This window comes from Alosa pseudoharengus, unplaced genomic scaffold, assembly GCF_046254945.1.
Source record: "Alosa pseudoharengus isolate Yale_2024_CS ecotype anadromous, Long Island Sound unplaced genomic scaffold, YU_APseudo_1.1 YU_APseudo_1.1_scf_4, whole genome shotgun sequence".
NCBI classification, from domain to species: domain Eukaryota; kingdom Metazoa; phylum Chordata; class Actinopteri; order Clupeiformes; family Clupeidae; genus Alosa; species Alosa pseudoharengus.
In genome coordinates, this window is record NW_027468774.1 from 45,680,884 (window position 1) to 45,708,698 (window position 27,815).

Genomic DNA, 27,815 nt, shown 5'->3' on the forward strand with positions numbered 1-27,815 from the left:
GACATTCTCTGACTTACAAATGTCAAAACACTTTCTTTTTATTTAAATTTAGTGTATTCTCTTCTCTTTCCAATGTTGAAAACTGACAAGACGGTTTAGCCTGTGTGACTTTATTTTCATACCATAGTGAAAAAGAAAGTCATGAAATACTTCTGAAAGTTCACAAGCACTCACTTAATTTTAATAAATTGAAATTAACACTCATCACTTTAATAAATTGAAATTAGATAGGAAAATGCTTCTGTTAGGTCTTGTATATAAGATTTTTCAGGGGCCAATAATTGTGAGCAACGTGTTTTAGTTAAAAATATTTATTTCTTTATGAGATTTTCCTTTTTCTCAAAATAAATTTGCTTCCCTTCAAGGTTGGATTTTTCTTAATTTTTTTCATTAATGAGATTATAATAAATCGCCAACAGATTGTGTTTTATACTGGTTTTTAGTCAACTTTAGCAGAGGTGCCAATATATATATATATATATATATATATTTCCAGCCCTTACCTGCCATATACCATAAAAGATCATTGTTCCGAATTATATGCTACACAATGCTAGTGTAATGGTAGCCAGCTGGTATGCCTAAAGACACGTGCTAGCGAGAGAGCAGAAACATACCTATGTTCCCAGGGTCCATGATCCCCAGTTACAATTTCTGCTAAGACACAGGGGCTGAATCTCAATAACTTTGTGAGGGCTTAGGGTGGTCCCATTGTGAAGTGCATGAGGGCTCACTCGCACCCTTTCTGTGCCTTTTCCATAATTTGGCATTTATGCAGACTTTACTGCAGGGAATTACCAACAATTTGCCTTATTCACCCGGCGGCCAGAACGAGGCTAAAGGGTACACTTGCCATTACACCTCGGCAGTGCGGCAGATGGTGGTGATGCACTCTGCTTGCAAACTGCCCAAAAAAAGCTCACGGAAAAAGAAGGGTTCACTGGCCTGTTATTCTTCTTCTTCAGTGAGTTTTTTTTTGGACAGAGTGCATTACCTCCACCATCTGCTGGACTAAAATTTGCCTTATGCAGACTGATAGGAAGGATCTTATTATAATGGAATTGGATATGAAAACACAGTCAAAGAAACACAAAGAAGATAGGCCTGGGAACATAGGACCCTCTAACTGGGGAACATAGGACCCCTTTTCATGTTCCCATTATCTACCATGTTAATCTGGGAAACATAGGACCCTGGGAGCATAGGACCTTGGGAACACAGGACCCTGGAAACATAGGGATGACCCCCGAGAGCTAGCACCCTGGGATTTTAGCTTGAATGCTAGGTGCTGCAGTTTGCGGCCTCGAGTCTGGGCGAGTGCAAGGCAATGCAATGCAGGTTACATTGGTGCAGTGACCCAGATTGTGAGTGAGATTTAGGGGGGTGAATGTAACATTAGCCAACTGGTTTAACTCAGAGACGTGCTAGTGAGAGAGCTAGCAGCCTGGGCAGTTTGCTGGTACGAGCCCAGGTGAGTGCAGGGTTAAGCGGCACACTAAACACAATGCAGGTTACACTAAGTATACAGAAATAAAAATGCTAACTATGTCTAAACTATGTCTTTGCCATGAATCTCATATAAAGAAAAAGCAAAAACAGTGTTCAGCATATTAATATGCTCAAGCAAAAATAGCCTCAAGCCATACAAAATGCAGGTTATTTGTTACAAATCATTTCCTAACTAAGTAAACCAACTACTTGGAGGCTACCTGGGTCTTTTCTGTGCTGTATATGTATGTATTTTTTTAATAATTAGTTTCATTATACAGTGATATGAGCCCGTAAATCTGCAATCACAATTTAACACCAGCCTATGTCTAACTGATGAATAAGCACAGTCGTTGCAGGTTAGCAGGAATTTCCACAGTATACTCTAAGCAAAAAATAATAATAATACAAAATAGTCTCTTTATTAGCTTACATATGAACATGTAGGGCCCAAATTTTGTCACTAGTCAGAATAACAATAACTGGCAATGTCCAAATATATCATGTCATGTTAACCATTATATCACATGACAGCTCTAATGGGAGGCTACAACATTTCACATACTAACGTAGTAACATCATTACAAAGGCTGCCATGACTACATCTAATATCTTACTCATATCACTGGAAATAACTTAAGACCTAAAACTTTGCCATTTGTTATACAGTAACATGTTATTGTTTATACATTATAACATTATACTGATTTATAAACAAATGGATAAAGGAATGTGGCAACATTTTGATAGCTAAAAACAGTAAGTCTGACATTTGCATTTGATCATTTTGACTACTATGTGCAGGACTATTGAAATACTATGCCTTAAATTGCCGAAAAATGTCATTGCACCTAATATAATTTAAAACAAAAGAGAGTATCCTTGAAATTCATGTAATATTTGTATAATTGCAAACAAAACAGAAAATGTTATTACACACAAAAAGTGTTGAGTCATAGCATTCCAATACATTGAGTAGTGTATAAGTACAATAGTATGTTTTGCATTGTAACATACCTCTTTTGAGATTACTAATGTGTAGAAAGACACCAACACTCATACATACATTCGTCATTTTCCCCTTGGATGGACATAAAAGTGCAATGGTGAATGGTGGTTTTGTCAAGTTGGGGACTGCTTTTAGGTGTGTCCTAGGTGTGACTACCTATTAATAAGTAATTATTCACAAGCAAAACAGTGCTGGTTATTGAATCGGTAACCTTGGTAGCTTATTACACTTCAGCTGAACTGACTTGAACGGAAGGCTACATGTGTGCCATGTGTCATAACAAAAGCACATCCCCCCATGTACAAATAAATATATATACCAAAATTAAATGTTGCATTTTAGGGCTATTAACCATCTAATCCAGAGTAACACATTACTTTACTGCTTCATCCTCATATTACTAACATTCGGACTACTAATTTCTTTGGGACAAGTTGAATAACCCCCATTACTGCTAGGAGTAATGTATGGTGTAGCAAGTGTCAAAATGGGAGTGAAAATGAGTGAGAGAATGAGAGCTACCAAATCTATCCAGCACATCATTGTACTGAAGAAGTAGTCAAAATAGGCACATGCTTCAAGAACAAAGATTGAAAAATATTTTAAATAAAAAAAAGAAAGACATCAAGGGATGTCTAATATTGACCTTGATCTTCCACAATCCATTCCCCTTAAAAAAGAGATAGGGGATTGAAATCTTTCACTATAAAACATAACAACCCATCATGAACCCTGTGCATAGCCTCATCACGTACACTATCCAGACCAAAGCTGGCGAGATACACAGGGAAGTGCAGGGAATTTGCAGCTGGTTTATTTTTCAATGTTGATATATTGGATATGGAAATAAATGTAGCCTATTCACTCACACATAGCATTGAATGTTCTGTTATAATGGACAAAGATGTTTTTTTTTCTGAAATGCTTGTTATAACAACTCAATTTCATATTCCTTTGCATCTACATCTAAACTCAGATATTCTGATGGGATGTGAAGCTCACAAAACTTTCTATGTATCGAATGAAGTGTAAAAAACCAAACTCTTCTACTTCATTCTCTGTAAATGAAAATACGTGTAACCTCATCACGTCTTTAACACAAATTTTTATTGTATCGTAAATAGGTATTTTCTGAAATGCATGTACTGTAATAATGATACACATGCATATTCCTTTGCATCTACATTAGACTAAGACATTCCGACAGATTGACATTTTTTTTCATGATTAATGTGAAGTTACAATAACATTCATAGGCTTCTGTGTGTGTGCAAAGCATTCTGGGATATACCTATATCACTTTATGTGTGGTCTTGTGGTCTTAATTTGAAGGGCCATACAGCCCTAACACTTCATCCTACTCCTCTGTCCAAAATGCATTGGGACACCTCTACCTCTAACATTGTTCACGTAAAACAGAGGAACCCTGTGATTTTAGTTGAAGTGGTAGGGTAAAAGGGGAAAATAGGATTGGGCCATAATGATGAAATGAATATTCAGTATATGTATGTGTATGTATTTATGCATTGCATTTATATGTATTTATGCATTTCTCCCCTTTTTTGTACATTGACACAGGATCAACCCAATGGGACCTTTTTACCACAGAATTCCATTTTCGTGTTCACAATCCAGGCTTAGATCGATTCTTTTGCAACCACTTTCTGAGCTTGAAGATGTGCTGTTGAAGCTTTCCAGTGACAGGACACTACAAGCTTCTTTCACCACAAGAACACCGTATGAGTTCTGGTTATCAGTTGCAAAGGAATACATAAGGTTGTTTAAGGTTCTCATGGAAATTCTTGTGTACTTTATATATACCTATATCAAAACACATTTTCTTAATTGGCCTGTAAAACCCACCGATGTCAGCTAAAAGGAAACTTCGGTCTAACAACAACCTAGCTAAACAACCTAAATTTTAGTTTGGGACCAAAACGACATCAATCGGTGCAGTGTTGAGTATAATATGCATTTACAACTGAATACCACATACATAGCATAGCCTTTAGGGGCAACTTCACTATGTCAAAGTAAATTGCTCTCTTCATTAACTAGACTCAACACTCATTACACGTCTATGCTACTATGGAGAGGGTCTCTGCAGACAAACTGAAGTATCTTTATCTTTGTAAGAGTAAAGTTACCAGTACCTGTAAGCTTACAGGTAATAAACTTGGAGCATGTGTGAATCAACAACAAAAAAGCACTAAAGGGAGGGGTGTATTTGACTATTTTGACACTTTCAACCTTGCAATGTCAAGAAGACCAGTGATGAAGGAACAGTGAAGTAGGCTAAATGGTCAGAAATGATCATATTTGTAAGCCTGTTATTGTTCTAAAATGTGTTCTGCAGCCATGTAAGGTTTTCCAATGTAATTGGCATAATTGAATGTACTCATTCTGAAATACAAGCATTAAACCTGTATCAAATCAATACCTAAATTATTACTGTAGCACAACTGGATTACTGATTCTTACTTTGCTGTGTATGGAACAAATAGCAAAATGGAGAACTATGAGATCTCAGTAAGAATATATTGTCAATATACTGTATACATTTTCCCTTTGCTTTATTTTTTTTACATATTTGTTCTAATTTAACTTTAAACACAGTATGTGACACACATGGTACAGGGAATTTTGAAGTTCATCGTAGGCACGCTTTCTGTGGGGACGTTTACCAAGAACATACACATGCCAATTTTTACTTTGATTTGGCCCCTTGAGTAATTAAATTAGGGTCTGAAAGCAGAACTACAATAGAGACTTGCTTTTATAGAGTGTGCTGTAATTTGATTTCGACCTATTACACCTTTTCATAGCCAATGATCCGTTTCAATGGTAGGAAAGGTGCTTGCTACATAATAACACAAACACACACATGTATATCAACACAAATTAGTATATCTCAGGCACATAAAAATTAGCTGCATTAGAAAAAACTGGCATTTAAACATCATTGAGGTGTCTAGAGTGTATGCTGTACAGAGGATTGCATGCTGGAACAAGGCTTTCTAGAGGATTACTTCCTTTCAAGAGGCTTTTTTCCACTATAAGTCTGATCAGTGGTCTCTGTGGCGGAAGACATTGACTTACTAACTGGCAAAAGAGAGTGTTTAACTGGGGTGGTGATTTTGGAGGACACTTTCTGTTTAGTAGCAATTTTACTTGGATTGCTTTCCAGAGAGGTCACTAGGGAGGGACCTGAAGATACTTTATCAGCATCCATACTACATCCCTTAGTTTGGATATTGGACCTGGCTGTCCTTTCAGAGGTCTTCTTTGTAAGCAAGGTAGTTTTGCCTAAATCAGCAGATCGTCGGATCTCTCTTTGGCGAAGTGCACTTTTCAGGAATGACAGTCCTTTGTCCTCTGATTTGCTGCTGTGGTTCAGGTCTCTGGATGAAAGACTGGCAGAACGCAGACTAGTAACTGAAGAGCTGCTGCTGGAACTCTTCACTGGCTTCCGCTCCATTCGTTCCCTATCAGCACCCCGGGGCTGAAAGCTGCGCTGAATCCCACTACCTCTAGGTTTATCTACAGGAGAGTTCAACTGGGTTGCATCTCTGTTAAAAGTCCTCTCACTAAGATTCTTTTTGCTGTTAACAGATATCCTCTCAGATATAAAAGAGCTTTTCTTAGCAGTTACAGTATGAGACACAGAGGGCTGTGGTGTGGAGGAAGGGTGCACCTTACATTGCGTCCCCTGAGCTGCTGTCTTTTGGTCACAGGAAGATTCAAGCCGCCGGGAGGGCACCCCCTTCACAATCTTCATAGAATCTTTGTTGGTGTTGGTGACTTTGGCACTCTTAAGTGGAGAGCTGGAAGACACTTGAGAAGGGGACTTTGTTGTTAAAGATGAACTATGAAGTTTTTTAGAGGCCTTCTCCAAATCAGTCTTATTAGAATTCTTTTTGGTTCCATTACCAGCACACCTATGTTTTTCCCCAGAGCTTCCTTTACGTTTGTGTTCTTTAACCGGGGTTATGTTTTTGCCTTGATCGTGAACGGTGACTTGACTATTGTTGTCAACATGTTCACCTTTGGAACTCCTACAATAGGCATCTTCCAGAGTTCTCTGGCCATTTCCTCCCTCACTACCATAGGCCTCCACGGTAGCAAGAGGTGCCTTGCTGTTGACGTGTCGATCTTGACGGCTGTAGCTGCCAAAGCAAGAAGTAGACACTTTGTCATCACAAGCTTCCCCAATTCTCTCCAATGGAGGGGAGGCGCGAGAGTCAAGGGAGAAGCGGGATGGAGAGTTAGACCTCATTTGTAGTTTGGCTGAAAGAGACCAGGAGGTCTTCATACCATTCTCATTGAAGGCGAGAGGGCTCGTCACTGAGGATCGAGAAGATAAGGTCTGCCGTTGAATACTCCTCACGAAAGGTCGAGTTGAAAAGCCTCCTTAAGAAAAACACAGTGTTTAAACTACTGCATTGACCAGAAATGACAAACATACAAACTGACCTAAAATATAATTGGTGACAGTGATGTGCTCATTTTTTGTTATAAAGAAAATACAGAATATGATGTAGGCTATAGCAGACTTTTTATTCCATTACGGCGAAATTATGTGAGTGTGAAAAGGATGCATAGGCATGTATTGAACTTTAAAATGCAAACAAGCTGCTAACCGTCATCCTCACTGCGATCTCCAGGGAACTCCATTGATTCCGCAAGTGAGGCCAAGGACGTGCGTCGAGAAGAAGCCCCTGATGCCAGACTAGGAGGTTTACTGCCTGGAAGTCTGTTTACCCAATGTTCACATAATGATGAACTTGTTGAACCTAAAGAATACAACATGTTGTATTGTTTGATAACATAGTTGTAATGTATTTAAAATACATGAGAAAGTGTGCAATGCCCCAATATTTTTATTTTAAAAAAGCCTAACACCAGACTTTTTTCATTTCGGTTTGTTCTGAGCAAAAACATAATTTTTCCATTCCTGTTCAAGTGTTCCAAGTCCTCTCCTCTAAATGTTAACCAGTTGGAACGTTTTATAAGAACAGTTAACAACGTTTGCTTAAAAATGACATTGCCTTTACAAATCGATTTGTGGTAAGTGGCACAATAGCCTTAGCCTTTTCTGCACAACAGCCTTAAAGCTTAAATCAAAGCACATATCAAGGGTAAACTCTTAAAAGCACTGTGCCTAAGTTCAAGTAACAATGCTAACTATGTTAACAATGCTAACCATGTTACTTAGCTAGGTTGCTAGGCTGTTGCTAGGGTATTGTAGATGGTTGCTAGGCTGTTGCTATGGTACTTGAGGTGGTTGCTAGGCTGTTGCTAGGGTAGTTAAGGTGGTTGCTATGCTGGTTGCTAGGTTAATCATGTTGGTTGCTAGGTTGTCATCATGGAAGTGGTTGATAGGTTGTTGCTAGGGTACTTGAGGTGGTTGCTAGGCTGTGGCTAGGTTAGTTGTGCTGGTTGTTATACTGGTTACTAGGTTAATGTCATCTATATTGGTTGCTAGATTGTAACTGTGGAAGTGGTTGCTAGGCTGTTGCTAGGGTACATTTAAAGTGGTTGCTAGGCTGTTGCTATGCTGGTTGCTATGTTAATCTCATAGGTTGCTATGGTTTAACTGTGAAAGTGGTTGCTAGGCTGTTGCTAGGGTACTTGAGGCGGTTGCTAGGCTGTTGCTAAGGTAGTTATGGTGGTTGCTATGCTGGTTGCTAGGGTAATCATGTTGGTTGCTAGGTTGTCATCGTGGACGTGGTGGTTGCTATGCTGGTTGCTAGGGTAATCATGTTGGTTGCTAGTACCATACATTTGGTTGTAGTCTTTTCGCTCAAATGTGACTGTCCCACGAGACCTTTTTTTACTGTCTATGCGCTAGACACCGAGTTCCGTACAGCTTCCTTGTACGGCAAAGTGGTTATTGCCATCAAGTGGTCGGGAGTGTGCTAACGCTTTAGACTCAAATATCGGAAGTTTATACGCGGTTGTGAGCTGAAAAATTAGCAAATAACACAGATTGAAATCATACATTGTGCCGATATATTTGTTTTTAGTTATCAACGAACACCACTAACCACTCGGTGAGTTGCACAGTTTTGAAAACGAACGTTAAAGCAACACCAAAGAGTTTTTTGTACCTTAAAATAATAATTCCAAAATCGTTTCAGTGGTTCATCAACTCATAACAGGGTGAACGGCAATTCTGCATTTGCTTCGCAGCCATCTATCGGCTATAACCGCACTATGTAAGTTTGCCAGATCGGGTAGCGGATCTGTAGTTCGATGGAATGAGACATAAGAAACTACAAATTTGACTTGCAACTGATGTCGCAATACATCGTACTTTTATAAGTCATGCAAAATATTCTACCTTGTCTGTGGACATCGTTATTTGCAAAGCCGGTGCTGGATAAACAAATAGTGTGCGTGCGACAGAGGGAAAGTTCTTTGGTGTTGCTTTAAGGGTTGTTTTAAGGACATGCCTGTAGCCAGCCACTCTGAAGCAGTCAAAGGTGATTCTAAACAAGTCAAAAAGTCGAGACAGGACCCATCGTCAACATTTCTGTGTCCACCACTCTAGTTCATCCACAACAAACCAGAAAAGGGACTCAAAGTGCTAAATACCGGAATTATCCTTTAACATAATTTGTAAATCATAGCATTCTGATTTTGTTCACATTTAACACAGCATCCCAACTTCTTTGGAACTGAGGTTGTAGTTCCAAGTTATGACCTTCAAAAAGTGATACTAGTTGCACTGTGATAGTTCAGGAAGAAAGCGTACCTGCAACAGAACTGTTGGCTGACCACGATGGAATGATGGTCCTTCTTTGGTAAAACAAAATGTAGGCTGTTTGTTGACAGACGTCCTCATCAGCAATTGATTGTACCTCAGTGTCATCAAAGCAGTACCACTGACCATCAATAGAGTTTTTACAGTATGCTGGTGGTAAATGGAATTGTAAACAGAAAAGAAAGAATTCATTAGACAACACAAAAACATTTCATGCCTTTTATAGTTTTGCATTTTCAGTGATTCACATTGGGTTGACCAGTTCCTCCCAAAGTAACTAGGTGAATGGGCAATTTATTCCATATTAACTGGCTATTTCCATTCCAGATATGATCAAACCTTAGTATGTTTTGGGTTGTTGTAATATAGAAAAGTGAAACTGTGACAAACAACTAGATAATTAGACTGAATAGCTTGCTGCTAAAATACATACTGGTATACATGCTTGTCCAATATTCCAAGATGCAGGCCAGGAGTAGCCTGACGAGCCAGACCCACATCAAGATGTTGGGTCTGGGAACTCACCATTGGCAAGGCTCAATCCGAGGGGTGGGATAAACGGTTGTCTTTCAAATTCCCTCTGCACGCAATAGGATAGCGGTATAGCTATGACTTCAGTGCCGTTCTTTGTTCTTTTCAATTAAGAAGTTAACTCCAATTCTATAAAAGTCGCAGACAAAGCCGCTTCGAAAGACCGCTCTTTGCCAGCAGCGGCAGTCATCTCCTTTGTTTTCAAGTAGCAGGGAATACCGTATTTTCCGGACTATAAGTCGATCCGGAGTATAAGTCGCATCAGTCAAAAAATGTGTCATGAACAGCAAAAAAAAAACATAGCCTATATAAGTCGCACCGGACTATAAGTCACATTTATTTAGAAATGTATTTCACAAAATCCAAAACCAAACACAGAGACTATGTACTGGACTATTGAGGCCAAAAAAAATTATGTTAATGAAGACAAAGGAGTGAAGACAGTCAAGAGGAGGCCCGGAAGGTAATTGTAAAGCAAAAGATTCACTGAAAGAAAATGCCATGTAGCACACCAAAATTTAGCTAAAATGTGGAGAACACAATGCAATCAAGCATTTTGGGCGATGTGGAGTCACAAGCTGGCAGCAGATTAAATGCTCGAGAGAGAGAGAAAAAGATGTGGTTTTAAAAGGACGTGACTAAAGCAAACCAGGCATATGCCTATAGGCCCGACTGTAATTGTAAAGCAATTTACAAAAGATTCACTGAACAAAAATGCTGATATGGTACATGAAAGTTTAGCTAAAAATGTGGAGAATGCAATGCAATCAAGCATTTTGGGCGATGTGGAGTCACAAGCTGGCAGCAGATTAAATGCTCACGAGAGAGAGAAAAAGATGCAGTTTTAAAAGGACGTGACCGAAGCTGAGGCAAGCCAGGCGATAATGACTAAAGACAGGCTGTAATTGAAAAGCAATTTACAAAAGATTCACTGAACAAAAATGCTGATGTGGTACATGAAAATTTAACTAAAAATGTGGAGAATGCAATGCAATCAAGCATTTTGGAGTTTGGAATGTTATAATCGATTGCGGGCGTAAACAGACAGCTACAGACACGGAGCGAGTAGGCCTACTTTCACTTTCTAGTGTGTGCATTCATGGGCATTCATTAGGTGAAAGATAATTAGTAGCAAAACAGCGATCAAATATTACATGGCAGTAAGTTTTGTTTTCAAATGTTTTCATGCATGTCTAGATAACGAGTGAGAAATGTTTAGGAGACAGACTATCGTAAATCCTCAAATTATGGCTGGGGTCTTTTATTTAGGCTGCGCAAAGCACAGCACCTTTATTTGAGGTAGGCTTGTAGAGGCAGCTAGGCCTTTATTTATTATGTGGTGCGTTTTATTGTGAGACATAGGCCTACTTTTCGTTTGGAGCAGCATACCGGTAGGCTATCAAAAACAAATGATTTAATTTACATTTGAACTGTTTGATTATATTGCTAAATATCGGGACTGATGACCACTGAAATCTGTGGGGTATTTGATGGTTCAATATTAAGTTTCATGTAGCCTAGTTGAAAGAGTGTCAGGATTTCCATCCGCTTATTGCGAGATAAGGCATCTGCTTTTATTCATTCATGGTGCGTGTTCTGTGCTGTAATGGAAAGCTTATTCTGTATAGCCGATAGCCTAAATGTAGTTATTTTTTTAATAATGTATGCTTTACTTTTTTATATAAAATTTGTAGGCTGATGCCTGGCAGCAACAATTGTGTTTAAATGTAGGTTACTGCTTCAGCCTCTGGCAAGCTCAGAAGGGGGCGGCAAGCGACTGGTAGCTTGAGAGCGAGGTGTTGGAGACTCATGGTGTAGAACAATGACTTTTCATTGGCAACAATATTAAACCAACCAACAATACAAACTAGACTGCATTTCCGGCGGGAACTGCAAAAGTGTGCTTGCCCTGATCCGGTCAGCAACGTGAGCAGACAGTGGCATATGCTATGCTGAACCTGGCTTGATCCAAGCATTCTAACAGTGGCTTTCAGTGTTGGAGCAGTGGCAATATCTCAAAAGCTCTAGGAGAGGGCTATTCAACTATTGGCTTGCGGGGTGAATGCGGTTCGTTGGATTTTACCTGTGGCCTGCCTTTGAATTTAGCTTCTATGACTAAGATCAAATCAATAAAATAAAACGACAGCAGTGATTGGCTGCAAAAATAAATAATGTCACGCGTCTTGCGCCTACCAAACTGGGCTATCAGGTAACCTACAGAAGAATTGAAATTATGAAATATGACCTAGGCATTAAAATGCTGCTTGTTTGTCAGGATACTTTTTCACTGATTTATTTAAAAAAATATGAGCTATGAGTGTGAATGTTATATATTCCATCCCACAAATTATGTTTTACTGGTTTATTTGACAAATAATCTATATGGATTTGCTCTATAAAGACCTTATGTCTGTTTGGGATTGTTTTGTGAGCCTGGGGTTGTTTTGAGAGCCTATTGATATAGCCTATCTCAGATGTATCTCAGAATAAAGGAATACTTCATATTACTCTAAACCACCGTATGTAAATCAACTGTATACTACTGTCTACATTGCACTATATTTCTTGACCTGTCTCTGTATAGGCCTATTTCATCACCTTTCTATACTTTGCCTCACATTGCAACACAGCTCAGATCTTTGGTTGCTATGAAGGCCAATCGTTCTAAATGGATGGTTGCTATGGCCAAAGGCCAGTTCTATCTCTGCCGTTGTCAAGCGGGCATATCGTACAATTCTGATTAACCTTATCTTATTTGAAACATCTCTATTTTACTTAGCCCACTTCCATACAGTGGGTCCCATTAAGAAGTGGCCACTTCATTCGCGCTTACTGTGATTCACACAGCAGCATTATTAAATGAATCTGTCACCATATGCCTATGCCTATGTTTGCAAAGAAAACATTTTAATTTGATTCACATGAAACGTTACATTTAATGTACATGTTGACAATGAGTAGGCTAGCTTTGGTTGTTGGTGGTGTTATTGCATCCCTTAGTTAAGCCTACAATGCAAGTTCCCTCGCGATTGGAAGCTCCTGTAGACAATAGTAGACGCATTTCAAAACATCGCGTTAGGAGTTAGGAGTCCTCGCCACTTCTTTTAAGCTGTCACAGACTTAAGTGCTACTTTTAGGGCTAAAGTGCTTCGTGAATTACTGTTAGTAAAAAAAATAGCAGTCCTAAAGTTGTGACGAAGTTACGAGTGCAAGCATCTCATATCAAATGACCATGGCATTACGCTAAACAACATAAATCCCAATTAGCAACATACATCTCCTCCCTATAGCTAGCCACACAAGAAATTAATGATACTAAATCTCTGCTTAGCATGCTTCTCCGCTTAGCATTCTAATAACAGAAGGGGCACATTTATGTTGACCACTACAACATGACTCATTATGTCCGTAACTCTATAAAACACTTGGGGCGGGTTGTACCAACGAGGTTTAACTTTTAAACTGGATTAAATCATGGGTTAATGACTAATTATGTTGCACCAACCTTAAACCTAGTTTAAATTGAGTTTAAATTTAAACCCCAGTTAATCCCAGATTAATTTCCCACTTAAACCTAGATTAAATGCAAGTCTGTTGCACCAGTAATTTTAAACCCAGGATAAAGCTGGACTAGCAGTTTAATTTAAACCACCCCTGGAGGAGGTTTAAGTTAGAAGTTTTCACTGGTACCAGGGATAGAGTTTATCCACCTCCTGATAGAGTTTATGGACCAAATGCAAGTTTTACAATTCCGAAATCACACTGCATTATCCACCTTCACAACAGTACACTCATCAACTCTCACTGAGACATTTAATACCATTGAACCATCATCAAACAGGCCCTGAATGTCTTTTTTAAACTCTTAATTCCATGTCACGGCACACACCTTGATCATGGAATTCATAGTTTACCCACCTATTTTTATTTTATCACTAAACCCCTGGTACCGAGTGGTAGGCTACTGACAAAATGGATTTTTGACAACAGCCATTTGTGCACTACTGGAGGGAGGGGAGATAGGTGGATACTGGGTGACAGTGGCTATGCAGGTCGCACATACCTGACATGAGGATGAGGAGGTGGGAGATATGCCTAAAAATGCTGCAAATTCCAATGGAAATGCTGTAAAGAACATCGATTAACTTAGCCTATATTAGGGGTGTAACGGTTCATGTATTCGTATTGAACCGAAACGGTACGGGCGTCACGGTTCGGTGCATGAATTTACACGGAGAATACACGGTATAAAAATACATAAAACTCGTGTGCGCATTAATTAATGTCATGCGCAATTACTGTTAAGTAGCGAGAGTTCTTTAGCGACACCTAACGGCTAATCTGTAGCCTCGCCTTAGCTCTGAAGCTCTGATTGGCGCCTATGTTTTTTTTGTCAGGTCGTAGGTCGAGTCCGTCAGTCATTAGCAGCACTAAGGTTAGACCCACAAGAGGATCCGCTTGTCTCTTTAAAGTTAGAGGATCCGCTGGTCTCTTTAATATCGCAAGTTTGAGAACTTCAGTTACAGTAACGTTAGTACAGGCGAACGAGTGCTGGATAAGATGAAACTGTGTGTCGGCGTTGTTGGGTATGTGAGTGGAAAAAATGCTACACATATTCGAAGCCATCACCCAGATGATGTAGGCTACCAATCACTGAAACGAGGGGAAAAAACTTCCCCTGCGCATCAGCAGCCTTTGGATACACATACAAATAGGGCCAAAAACTATGGCTTAAATTAAATGATTTCGTAATGACAGAAAGCTATGTAAATCGCGTGGTAATTACCTTTATGTTGGGGTAACTTGTAACTTCTCACATGAGGAGCTGGTAGTGTTAAGTGCATAGACAGTAAAATAAAGTGACAACGCTAACCAGGCTAATAAACAAACCATGCTATGGTGAGTTAACGTCAAAGGGCAGTCACGTGACTTCTAGTTGTAGTCTGTTTATGAAATGAAAGGAGCAATTTCGTTTTTTTAAAAAAGGCAAAATAGTGTGATATTTTTACAGTTAGTAGGCTAGATTATTACTTAACACACAATAAAAAAAAATATTGAGGCAAATTGTAGACCCTTCCATATACAACTAAACACAGATATTGAAGGTCTTGCTTAAGTGGATTTAAAAAAATAATTTTTCTATGTAATTTGCACTTTCAGAAATAAGAGATGCTGTAGGCCTATTTTCAGTTTTTAGCTGATTGTCTTATTTTGTTTACAAGTTACAGATGGAGTACTGTTTAGCCTACATCTTACACACTTCAGGCTGTTGCAGATAGCTCAGGGAAGAGACTGTATGACACTAGGTGGTACAGCCTGAGACATGTACAAAAAAAAATGCTTTCTGCATTTTTGTTTTGCTTTTCCCTCCATTGTACCGAACTCGTACCGAACCGTGATGTCCGAACCGAGGTATGAACCGAACCGTGACTTCTGTGTACCGTTACACCCCTAGCCTATATGACAAATTGCTCATGGGACTTCTATTCTAAAATGCAATATTTATTAGAAATTAAAATATATTAATGGAAAAACAGTAAACAAACAAATATGTGATATGGTTACATCATTTCATTAAGGAGAGCCTCAAGGGAGTCCTGGGGTGGTTGGCTCATTTTTGCTTTTAATAAGTTCAAACTTATTAAATAGCATTTTCAATGTCCAAAAGAAACTGCTCCTTCTTCTCAATTCGCTTATTTCGTGGTGGGTAGAGAGCTTTTTGATGCTTCTCAGAAGGTCTAACAATACTGTCACCTATTAAAAACACAAACACACAATGGTATTCTCATTAGATCAGTTGCTGTTCTAACACATCATTCACAACACTTCTACTTGTCATTTGTTTTGCATCATCACAACAAATGCTAAGAAAATGTCCAGTGCCGACTATAACAATCATATAAATGACAGCTACATCCACTCATCCAGTTGTGAGTAAAGTGAACGCAGAGATTCAACACTGCATAGGCTACAGAACTTAGGGTATATGCACAAGTTATACATTGGGTACTTATATTTATTTGTTTTTGCAGAATATCAATCAATGAATCAATATAATTTCTAGTTTAGTGTATAAAGTATGGCTAATGAGGAGTGGGATGTGTACATTGCAACTACAGGATTGGTTATATAGCTCTTAGAAAATACCAGCTAGCCTAGTTAAGGTGGTGTGATAAGAATGTCATAGTTGGCATGTTCAATTTCACTACAATGCTCAAATCATAGCTTGACTCATTCTTACAGACACAAATTCTGGAAACATATGAGAGACACTAGGAGGTCTAGCCTTGCAGTTTTTTGTTGTTATGACCAAGGACATGGGCTAACGTTAGCTTCTTGTTCATGGCCTAGCATAATAATGCCAACTTAGACCACCTAGCTAGCCAATCAACACACCACCGACTTTCTTGCTGATTAACTTAACCTACGTTAACAAAATACTATTGTCATATAAGTTAACAACACTGGTGTTTCATTTGCAGAAGTTCAACATTAGCCAAGTGTGTATGGTGCAGTAATGTTAAAAGTTAAGTTAACGTTAGCGTAGCAACTTACTGAAGTCTGTCGTATCCAGTTCGCCTTCATCGTCGTGTTGAGAAGGGGAGCAATCTGATCCAAACAACATTCAGATCGTTTCAACCACTACGCCTCCTCCGTCTCTGAGGTCGTGCTGTCAGTTTTTTTGTCTTCAATTATTTCCCCAAACGAGCCATAAGGGAAAAAATCCTCTGCCTTGCCGTGATAACTGTAAACTGTGTTAGGCGACCTTTACCATTTATGGCACTGTGGTTACAGTGATACAATGTAACGGCTACCGTCTATTAAAAAGTATCGAAAGTGATATGGGTACATGGTTTACAGCGATTGGTTTACAGATAGGCTATAATTTTGGTCCGTTTGGGGCCATTTAACATTGTGATTTGTTTACATCTTGTCAGAATCCATCATGGCGGACAATGAGTATAAATTAATATTTTGTTAATCTTTGTTTAAACAGGATTAACTAATCCAGGGTTAAAATTAAGATGTGCAACGAGTCTCTGGTTAATTTAAACCCCTATTTAAACCTAGATTTACTAAACCTAGTTTAGGCCTAAACTAGGATTAATTTAAACCACGTTGGTGCAACCCGCCCTTACTTTCATAAAGGACGCACACCATCCAGCACATACAGCGGGGAAAATAAGTATTGAACACGTCAACATTTTTTTCAGTAAGTATACTTCCAGTGTGGCTATTCACATGAAATTTTCTCCAGACATTAGTATTAACTTAGATAATCCACACATGTTAAAAAATCCAAACATTAATGTCCATAAGTAGAGTTACGAGTAAAAAAGTGGAATGCCACAGGTAAAAAGTATTGAACACGCCTACTGAAATTTCTTAAATACTTTGTGAAAAAGCCATTATTTGTAATGAGAGCTTCAACGCATTTCCTGTATGACTAAACTAATCAGTTGCAGTATTCAGGTGTGATTTTGGCCCATTCTTTTAAACAGATAGTCTTTTGATATTGAAGATTCCAGGGGTCCCACTTGTAAATCCTGATCTTTAGGTAACTTCCAAAATTGTTCAATTGGATTAAAGTCAGGGCCTTGATTTCCTTTCTCTGAAACCAATTGAGAGTTTCCTTTGCTGAATGCTTTGGATCATTGTCCTGCTGGAAGGTCTAGCCAGGTCTCATACTCATCGACCTGGTGGATAGCAAGATTCCTAGGAAAAATCGCTCTGTGAAACTGTGTGAAGTCTGCCAGTATGAGATAAAAAACAGCCCCACACCTTGATGCCTCCACCTCCAAACCTCACTGTTAGTATGGTATTTTTAGGGTGATGCACAGTGTCATTTCTCCTCCAAATATGGTGTGTAGTATGACATCCAAAAAGTTAACATTTTCTTTCGCCTGACCAGAATACATTCTCTCAGTATTTAATAGGCTTGTCCAAATGTTGTGTAGCAAACTTTCAACGAGTTTCGACATGTTTTTCTTCAGTAATAGAGTCATGCGGGGTGAGTGCATTACCTATGATTTTCTCTGTAACAATTGAACCTGCTGCCTCCAAGTCTTTCTGGAGCTTTCTCCAAGTGGTCCTTGGCTCTTAGGCTACGCTTCTGACTATTCTTCTGACTTCCTGGTCAGAAATCTTGTGAGGAGATCCTGTGCATGGCCGATTGATGATGCAGTGATGTTCCTTCCACTTGCAGATAATGGCTCCAATACTGCTTACTGGATGATTCTTACAGTAAGTTTTGAGATGCATCTGTAACCAGTTCCACTGATATGTTTTGCAACAGTAATGTTGCAAAGGTCTTGGAAGAGCTCTTTGCTTTTACCCATTATGAAATGTTTATTGTGTGACACCTTGGTAATGAAAAACCTTTTTATAGCTCATAATATGTACTGATACATCTTATATTAATTTGCACAGATATGAGGGATAATTACTATCTAACTGTGTATAGATTCCAGCTCGTTCCTGGCCATTCCTTGCCTTTGTGCACTGCTTTTTCTTAGCGTGTTCAATACTTTTTCCCTGTGCCATTCCACTTTTTTACTCATAACTCTACTTATGGACATTAATGTTTGGATTTTCTACATGTGTGGATTACCTAAGTTAATACTAATGTCTGGTGAAAATTTCATGCAAATAGCCTCACTGGAAGTATACTTACTGAAAAAAATGTTGACGTGTTCAATACTTATTTTCCCCGCTGTACACATGGAAACCGATAATTTAGGCCACAAACTCAAAACGTGTCTCTCTGAAGCTCTTCTAGAATCTTTGCTCTGAAGGCTGCGTTGCTAGGCAACATCAAATAAACGAAATGAGAGTCTTTTCAAGGTGTTAAAAGTGTATGTGTGATTACATTTCCAATAATTTCCCATAATAAATTATATAATATTTGCACCTTCCTTACTTGTGAAGCTCACACTAATTCTACCGCATTTAGTGAAATGTAATACAACGTTGCCACCTAGCGTTCAGATGTAGGCTATTTAACATTAACATGACATTTCCTGCTTGTTCTTTCGTCAACTCCATGCTTTTAGGAAAACAATGTTTTTATGATAGTTTCCTCTTCAATGAGCGATTACCAGCTCGTTTTTGTAACAGAGATAGCTGTTTATTGTCCCTAGGTTTACAGAAACACCTATTCATATTAATACGTAGCCTATGGAGTGCTGCCGACCACTGTTCATTACGGCCCAGAATGCCTTGCATGTCTTTACAACAAAACAACACAGTAAAACCTAAATGCCCATAAACATATGCATTTGCATACTTGTAACATTTTTAATAATACTCTCCCATCATGATATTTAACAATAATGAAAAATTTAATTTGAATACCGTCAATGTGAAAACAACTCTATTATGTAAGCAATATATAGCTACTGTTCTCCTTGCTGTTTCAGTTCGTAAGTCCATACTATCCCATGGCAGAGCAAGGATTTCATGATTGGGCAAGGTTGCCCGGAGACATTGTGGCTGCCCAGAGACATTGAGCATACTTGGAAGGCATTGTGATAGAAGGTGAATGGTGCAAAGGTGAATGGTGAGAGTTACCAAATACCTGTGGGTGGTTTGCCAAATGATGGAAACTTTTGGAATATTTCTTTTTTTTTTTAGCTTATGCACCCTCACACTGGAGTCCCCAGTTCATATACAAAATTTGGTATCGATATGTGACAGTGTTCCTGAGATATGGACGACTTCCTGTTTCGGAGCTTCGCCGCCGATTTCGTTTGGCTGTGACGGGCAAACGCTTTCGAAAATCAAAAATCCTTCCGGTAACTTTTGTGAGGCTTGGTCCAAGGATAAGGTACGTCAAGTTTCGTGGCGTACGGACCAAATTTGTGACCTGTGAAAATTTAGTTTCGCTTTCTGTTCAATCCAATATGGCGGACGAACGACACGCCCACCTGACGTCATCTTCGCGACCAACTTACAACGGTACTGACCGGACGTTTTAAAGTTGTAACGGTGTCTCTGTCTCAAAGGGCCTAGGCGCTAGAGCTGACAAAAAATTAGGGAGACGGGAATAATAAAACTTAAGAAGAACAATAAGTGTGCTGCTTTCAGCAAGCACACTTAATAATAAGAAGAACAATAAGTGTGCTGCTTTGCAAGCACACTTAATAAGAAAACTTAAGAAGAACAATAAGTGTGCTGCTTTGCAAGCACGCTTAAATATTAAGAAGAGCTCTTTTATGAGTTAAATGGAAACAAAATTATTACTGGCCTTTATTTGTCCGAATCTGAGGCCATAATTTAAGGATTTAGGTATGCACGTAAGGTTAGCCCTTAAGGGCAAAGTCATTTAACTACATACTTTCCACCCCCATTTTCAGCAGGGAGATAATCTCTGCCCGGTCAGAGCACTCTGCACTTCCCCTCCACAAGACTGAACAACTCTCCCATCGGCTGGTCGAGACCATTAGTCTGGCGTACAAAGCCTCAAGTGTAACCCCCCCTATTAGGCGGCATGAATAGTCAAACTCAGCTGTACTGTTGACTCCAGCCCATGTATTGTTGACTTAGTCACTGCCAACATGGAAGTGTGGGGAACACTCCATTATTGGCTATAAAGTCAGAATGCATACGTGATAGGCTCACAACACTAATGACTCACTCTATCAGAGGCAAATGTGTACTAATCTTCATTGATTGTTCTGGGTGAACTGCCTGGCCACAGTCGCATCAAGGGCTACGGTATACATGTTCCAATTGCTTAACATTGAGTTAACTTTTAAAAAAGGTGAAAGGTTGTCTTTTTCAAAGGATGATCCAGCAGCTGTTGGTAAAGAGGAGGTTCTTTTGTATGTACTTCAAGCAAGTCACTAATAGAACCTGAGCAAAGATATACAGTGAAATTTCAACTTAAACTCAGACAAAAGGAACATGAAAAATGACACAATAGTAAAAAAATAAAAAAGTAAGTAAAAGAAGAAATCTGGTTCTTTTTTACATAGATCTCCGTTTCTTGAGGTCACTGAGTACTGCTGATACGAAAAAAAGGAAAACAACCGATTTACCTAGCTTGAGTTGTTAGTAGCTATTAGCTAAAGCAGCCAGGCAGCTACAGCGCTACACTCTGGGGTCATGAGCGCTACACTCCGAGTCTAGCGCTGTAACTGCTTGGCTGCAGGCAATTCATGGGTTTCATCAGGTCCCTTTCCACAGGTGTATAGAATCAAGCACCTTGATTATCAATGCAGGCTGCATGGTGCTTGATTAATACACCTGTGGAAAGGAACCTGATGAAACCCATGAATAACAAAATCAAAAGTCAAAAGCAATAGCAACAGTCGTGAAGAATGCCAGTTCATTTCTTTCGTGTTCGATATTGTCACCCCACATTGTTAACAATAAAGGACCACTATTATAAAACAATCAAGTCTGTTGACTGATTGACTGACTGAGTTTAGTGTTAGTCATAGTGTTGTGACGCCTAGTTGAAAGAAGAAGAATATTTTGAGAACATTGACTTATGGAAGGCTTGCAAAAATTCCCCTAAAGAGGTGATTAAGGGTTGGTTCAAATCGATGACGTCATCGGACATGGACTTCCTATTGGTTAACGTCTTATGTTCTCCATCAGAAAACCGAGGTTATACAAAACCGTTTGAGGATGTGGCCCATACTATACAAATTTCTGCTGAACATTTGCCACAAATTTGAAAATTTCATCCATTTTATCCATAATTGTACACATATAATTTATATATAAGGAACTGAAATTTGGCATGTTTATTGTTAGTCTCATTTGCTCACATTTCCTGTAGTGCCAATTTCGTTACTGTTGAACTAATTAACCATGTTAAAAATGGTTAGTTCAATCTGATCGTTCTGTGTAGCATACCTGTGTAGTGGCCCCCATGCATATTGCCATGGTGGTTGCACACAGCATAGAGGTCATACAAGTAGTCATCTGGGTTGTGGCCATATGGCCGTCTCCATGGTGACCAATGAGAGGGAAGACTCCAGCTGCTCTGACTCCTCTTTACCATATGGGGTGCCATGTCCATTCCAAGGAGAGGGAACCTCACCATATTCTGCATTTTCACTCTGCGGTCTGCCTCCTGGAGAATAAAAGATCCAATGTAACAATTCAACAGTCACTCAACCAGTAGTGAGTCCTAAACCTTGGCACCATGGGTATAGTAGGGTTAGCTTCAGCCAATTAGCATGGCAGTTGGCCGCCAACATTTTTTAAAATATGGCGTTCCATGGTCCGAGTTCTGGCACCAGTTTTTACATGCTGATTGGTAGATGACAGTTTAGTGTTGGGCACAAGCGTCCTCACATGTCCATGTTGGTGGTAAAGCATTTCTGGAAGACGACAAATAAACGACAGCCTACTTGGAATAAGCTACAGATTCTTTGTGTATTATCACATAAATAAAACATCATATTTTAGGACTTCAATACACTGGGCAAACTTCTGCACCACCATCCCCAAAATGTTATCCCAATAGCGAACCAATGAAATAAAGTTGCGCCTATGTTAGATGATGCACGTTCCTGAACTTCTTTTCCTCTGAGAGAATATCCAATCTGCAACAACGATATACCATTGTACTTTCGTTGTCTTCATCTGTACTGTGGAACCTAATTGGTTAGCTGGTACTGGAAATAAGCTCCATGAAACACCATTTTGATATAAAGATGGCTGCGGTTTTTTGGCTGAAGTAGCTAGCCTAGCATGGCCCATTGAAATGGATGGGAGCGGGACTTCCTCACTCTCTCCAGTTACATAATACCTCCATGATTGTTGCAATGAAAAAAAGAGAATGAAAATAAACTAGATGTACCGCAGAGCGGTACAAAATATGACCGCCGCCCAGTCCAGCACATTTTTTCCACAAAAAAAAATCACGCTGAAAGGCCTATATGATTCTAACTGTCTCACTAAATTGCATTATCCACACTCAATTCTCACTGGTATCTGCTAGACAACAAGTACCAAAACATGATTAGTTCATAGATTTCACATGTAAAATTCATTTTATACAACCCCACCTCCATCTTGCCTGTTCATAATTCTGAGAAATTCTTGATTGTTTGTGTTATGTTTATGTTATGTGTGTGGGTGTGTGTGGGTGTGTGTGTGTGTGTGAGTGTGTGTGTGTGTGTGTGTGTGTGCGTGCTTGTGTGTGTGCCTGCGTATGTGCCTGTGCATGCAAGCGTACATATGTCTACTGTGTGAGTATGTGTCATACGTATGATTACTGTGAATGTATGTGTGTGTGTGTGTGTATCTGTTTGTGCACATGTGTGCACATGAAATGGGTTAACATGACCCCTGGAGGCAAACATACGGAAAAAAAATGGTCATCCTAGGCCCTATAGTTCTCAAGATATTCACAGAGAACTGTGTCTGCCCTACCCTCCTTTTGGGGGGTCCAGTCCAGCGGGGGGGCTACAGATCAAAACGAAAAATGACGGTTCCATGCTATCCATGTGGGGGTACATGCCCACCAAGTTTTCTGTACCCCGGTCTTTCAGTGTCCCGGGAATCCTTGTTGGTGTACGTCACTAAATGTACACATAAATTATTTTATTGTAAGGCCCCCCATGAACGAAAGTACACAAAACTTGCCATGCATTCGGAGGGTGTCATAATGATCCTACACTTTTCATTTCGTGCAGTTTTGACCTTGTCAGCCAGAGTATTGTGATGAAAACACCTAATGTTTTGCTTTTTAATTTTTAACTAGGTGGCGCTATACATGAAATAAGTGGTAATGGGATGGGTTGACATGCCCCCTTAAGACCAACATACATAAAAAAGGTGGACCTCCTAGGCCCTACGGTTCTCGAGATATTCACAGAAAACTGTCTCCGGCCACCTACAGGCCAGTTGGTGTATAGTAACATAAATTAATTTATTGTGTGGCCCCCCATGAACGGAATTCCACGAAACTTGGCGTGCATTCAGAGGGTGTCATAATGATCCTACACTTCCAATTTCGTGCAGTTTTGACTATGTTAGGTCACAGATACCTGCGATTACAACACCTCATTTTTACTTTTTTGTGTTTAACTAGGTGGCGCTATACATGAAATGAGTGGTTATGGAATGGGTTGACATGGCCTCTTGAGATCAACATACAAAAAAAAATGGTCCTCCTAAACCCTACGGTTTTCGAGATATTCACAGAAAACTGTGTCTGCCCTACCCTCATTTCGGGGGATCCAGTCCAGCGGGGGGGCTACAGATCAAAACGAAAAACGATGGTTCCATGCTATCTATGTGGGGTTACATGCCCACCAAGTTTCGTGTACCCCGGTCTTTCAGTGTCCCGAGAATCATTGACGGAAATTTGGGCATGCGAAAAAGAAAAAAAAAAAAAAAAAACTAAACCTATATGACCGCCGCTTAATAATAAAGGTCATAATAAAGTTGCCTAATTATAGCTTATAGCATACAAATGCTTTGGAGAAAAGGAGAATAAATCCATAATTAAACAAAAATACGAAAATTCTTAGAAACCCTTCACTGCTCTGAATTTGCAGTGAAGGGAAGTTGCATTGGCAGACCTTACCTGTCTGAATCTCTTGAGATGTAGGATAAGGACATCAGGTAGAGTCCACAAACTTAGCTTGATTCGGCCTTGCTGCAGCTGTTTGCAGTGTGGGCAGCGCCAGGCATCATCTGGAGCCAGCTAAAAATATAAATGTAATTAACGCATTATACAGCTCTATATGGAAGGGTGTCCTTAACAATGTTGAGACCAAACCTACGCCCTTGCAAAGTAACCTAATTAAATAGCCTACTGGTTGGACTGTCAAGTTTCCCCACATGTGTATCTGTTTACTTGTTTTTCTCAGGACAAGCCCTTTTTTTGAGCAAATATTCAAGTGTCACAGGCGATTCCAGTTTGCCATGGGTGTAGACTTTTGTAGACCTTGAATCTTCCAGTTTTCAAATATATAATTCAAAAGTATAAGTCTAAAGCTCTGTAAGTAGAAGCCCTCCTCCGAGAGAGCTTAGTTTCCGGAGGTAAGTTTCCCAGAAAATCCAAAAAAAGACAAAGATACAAGACTGTGTACATATTTCCATTTCCGAGCGAATGAACTCATCCTATAAACCACCGCTCCTCACCCAAGAATATATATAGTCCAAGGCACAAATGTGAAAAGCCATTTGAACAACTTCTAATCTGACAACAGACACGTGCACCTTTTCCTCCAAACAGTGATTTTTATATAGTGAATGTGCCGTTAATAGCAGTTCTTTCAGTGGTAATCGCATAAATGATAGTATTTTGTATAGGTATTGTGTATTGAATTTTATATTTATCATAGTGTATTTTATATCATGTGTGTGCGAAAGCGGTTAACGTTAACGTTAGCAACATGGTGCAGTGCTTCGAACGACTGCCATCACCGCTCAGTCTGTCGGTCTGATGCATGGACCGGTGCATGGTCTGCTCTTGGACCACCATCATATTCAGCTTATTAACTTGCCGTGAATTATTAGACAAAATGTTCATTAAATGCATGAAGAAGTATGATTGATATGACTGTATGAAGGCTACAGTAGCCTAATGTTAACTAGCATTACCAACCTCACTGCAAAACTCACAACAACTTTGTAGCATCTAGGCCTTGTCTCTCATGCTGGCCTTTACAAAACCTACAAGCTGACTCTCGGACACACTACACTCAATAATGTGACCCGATTTAAAGTGGTTTTCACCCCTTTGGACACTCTTGTTCTCGTCCTTGAAACAGCGAAATGTTGCCTCGGGGGCATGGACGGCCAAACCGCTAACCATTTGACTGCAGTGTCTAGCCGGTAGTGGCAAAACGAGCTAATTGGGCTATCAGCTAGTTCAAAAGTTTAAGTACTTAATGAAGATATACAGGGGTCTTTATTAGTGCTGTCAGTTAAATGGGTTATTAACGGCGTACCTTTTTTTATCGCGAGATTAACGTTCTTTTTGGCCTAGCAAATTTTGTAGTTTTTTTTAACATGCTGTTACAACAACTAGTAACGTTAGAAAAACTACCACTCCGGATCTAGCTAGACCGGAAACAAAACAACAGTCATGCCGCACACACTTGTTTGGGCTTGCGAGCCGGCCAAAGAGTAGTAGGCTAACACATTAATCGTGTGCCGCCAAAGATTTTTTATTTTACACCGTCACTTGTTCTGTTATCAACAATCCTCTTTGACTGCTACTATTTTGAAACTTTGATGCACCATTTCTTGTCCTCAAACTGCCACAGACACTTCCTAGCAAAGATTCTACTAAGAACTTTGCTTCCTAGTAGGCTTCTGATAATAGAGATAATAAACACCAACGCAGTTCTGAACTCCCGGTCGGCTGAATGGTGCTTTAAATTGCTTGTTCATCCAGTGTTTGCCAGTTAAAAACTTTGGCGCTGATGTGTGTGGCAAGTGACAGTGCACCATAGACTGTATAAAATAGCAGTGTATCACAGAAGCACTTCAAGTTTAAGCTTTAATCTAGGGTACAAGCCAAACATTGTTTAGCCTACACTCACACTGTTATACGTGAATTGAACATGGAGATAATAATAATAATAATAATAATAAGCTTTATTTGTATAGCACCTTTCATACACAGAATGCAGCTCAAAGTGCTTTACATTTGAAGCATGTAACAAAATAATAGTCAGTCAGTCATTATCAATCACATTTCTTCATTGCTGGGGCCGTTTATGATCCACTCAGCAACATATCAAAAATATAGAAAATGACATGTCATAAGACTGGCAGCCTTAACCCTCTTACCCCCCACAAGCACGCCATATGGCAACTGTGGCAAGGAAAAACTCCCATATTCCAGGAAGAAACCTTGAGCAGAACCTGACTTAATAGGGGATATGGACTACTAGGCTATTTCTGTTTGTTATGCACTTCATTGAAATGTGCTGTAGACCTAGTGTTAGGCCTAGGCTATTTTGCACACTTGTGCATATTTCTCAATATGAAAAGTTCTTTTTTTTTCAACTGAACGGCTATTTGCCTTATTCACCCAGCGGCCAGAACGAGGCTACAGGGTACACTTGCCATTACACCTAAGTCCAGCAGAGGGTGGAGGTAATGCACTCTGTTTGCAAACTGACAAAAAAACTCACTAAAGAAGAAGAACAGGCCAGCGAACCCTTCTTTTTTTTCGGTGAGCTTTTCTGGTGAGCAGTTTGCAAACAAAGTGCATTATCACCATCTGTTGGACTGAGGTGTAATGGCAAGTGTACCCTGTAGCCTCGTTCTGGCTGCCGGGTGAAGCAAGGAGCAAGGCACCTAACCCCTCACTGCTCCCCGAGTGCCGATGTTGTTGCAGGCAGCTCACTGCGCCAGGATTAGTGTGTGCTTCACCTCACTGTGTGTTCACTGTGTGCAGTGTGTTTCACTAATTCACAGATTGGGATAAATGCAGAAACCAAATTTCCCTCACGGGATCAAAAGAGTATATATACTTATACTTATACATTTTGTGCATGCACTTCTGCTGTAGCATTTATTTCAGTTTATATCAGCTATATTTCTGAAGAATACATTGTGATGCCTCAGGTCTGCTGCACATCTTTTGAAATTTGATTTGAAATAATCAAATAAACCTACGTCTTAAAGTAAAGTTAATAAAGTAACTTGCTTTGTTTTCATTTGAATTTCAATCAAGATGCACTGGTAATAATTGCTTTATATTTATAATATGGACTTCTGGAAAGTTCAATAAATGCAAAATAATAGAATTTTAATCATATAAAAATTGTGATAAAATATGTGATTAATCGCGATTAACTATAAAATTCAGTGATTCATCGCGATTTAAAACAAAAATGAATTGCTTGACAGCCCTAGTCTTTATACCTCGACTAAATTGATGTTGCCTATAAACAACAATTCATGTTCATACAGTGGGTACCACTTGGAATTGTCCGGCTTCACGCGTGATTCTCACGTGACCTCACCCGTGAATCATGCGTCTTTTATTTATATTTCCCCAGTGAAGCTGCAATGACCCAAACAACCACCAGG

At 39.4% G+C, this 27,815-nt stretch overlaps 1 protein-coding gene across 1 annotated transcript in view; it reads right to left on the reverse strand.

The window, feature by feature from the left end:
- Positions 1 to 1,888: 1,888 nt before the first annotated feature.
- The window catches only part of usp31 (ubiquitin specific peptidase 31), a 300,296-nt gene continuing 274,369 nt past the window's right edge, over positions 1,889 to 27,815 (reverse strand). Inside the window, exons 12-16 of the mRNA XM_076266583.1 lie at positions 24,346 to 24,465; positions 21,660 to 21,879; positions 9,255 to 9,413; positions 7,138 to 7,290; positions 1,889 to 6,907 (exon numbers count right to left, since the gene is read on the reverse strand). Of these exons, the coding sequence (XP_076122698.1) occupies positions 5,523 to 6,907; positions 7,138 to 7,290; positions 9,255 to 9,413; positions 21,660 to 21,879; positions 24,346 to 24,465 (2,037 nt within the window). The 3' untranslated portion in view covers positions 1,889 to 5,522. The remainder of the gene's footprint in view (positions 6,908 to 7,137; positions 7,291 to 9,254; positions 9,414 to 21,659; positions 21,880 to 24,345; positions 24,466 to 27,815) is intronic.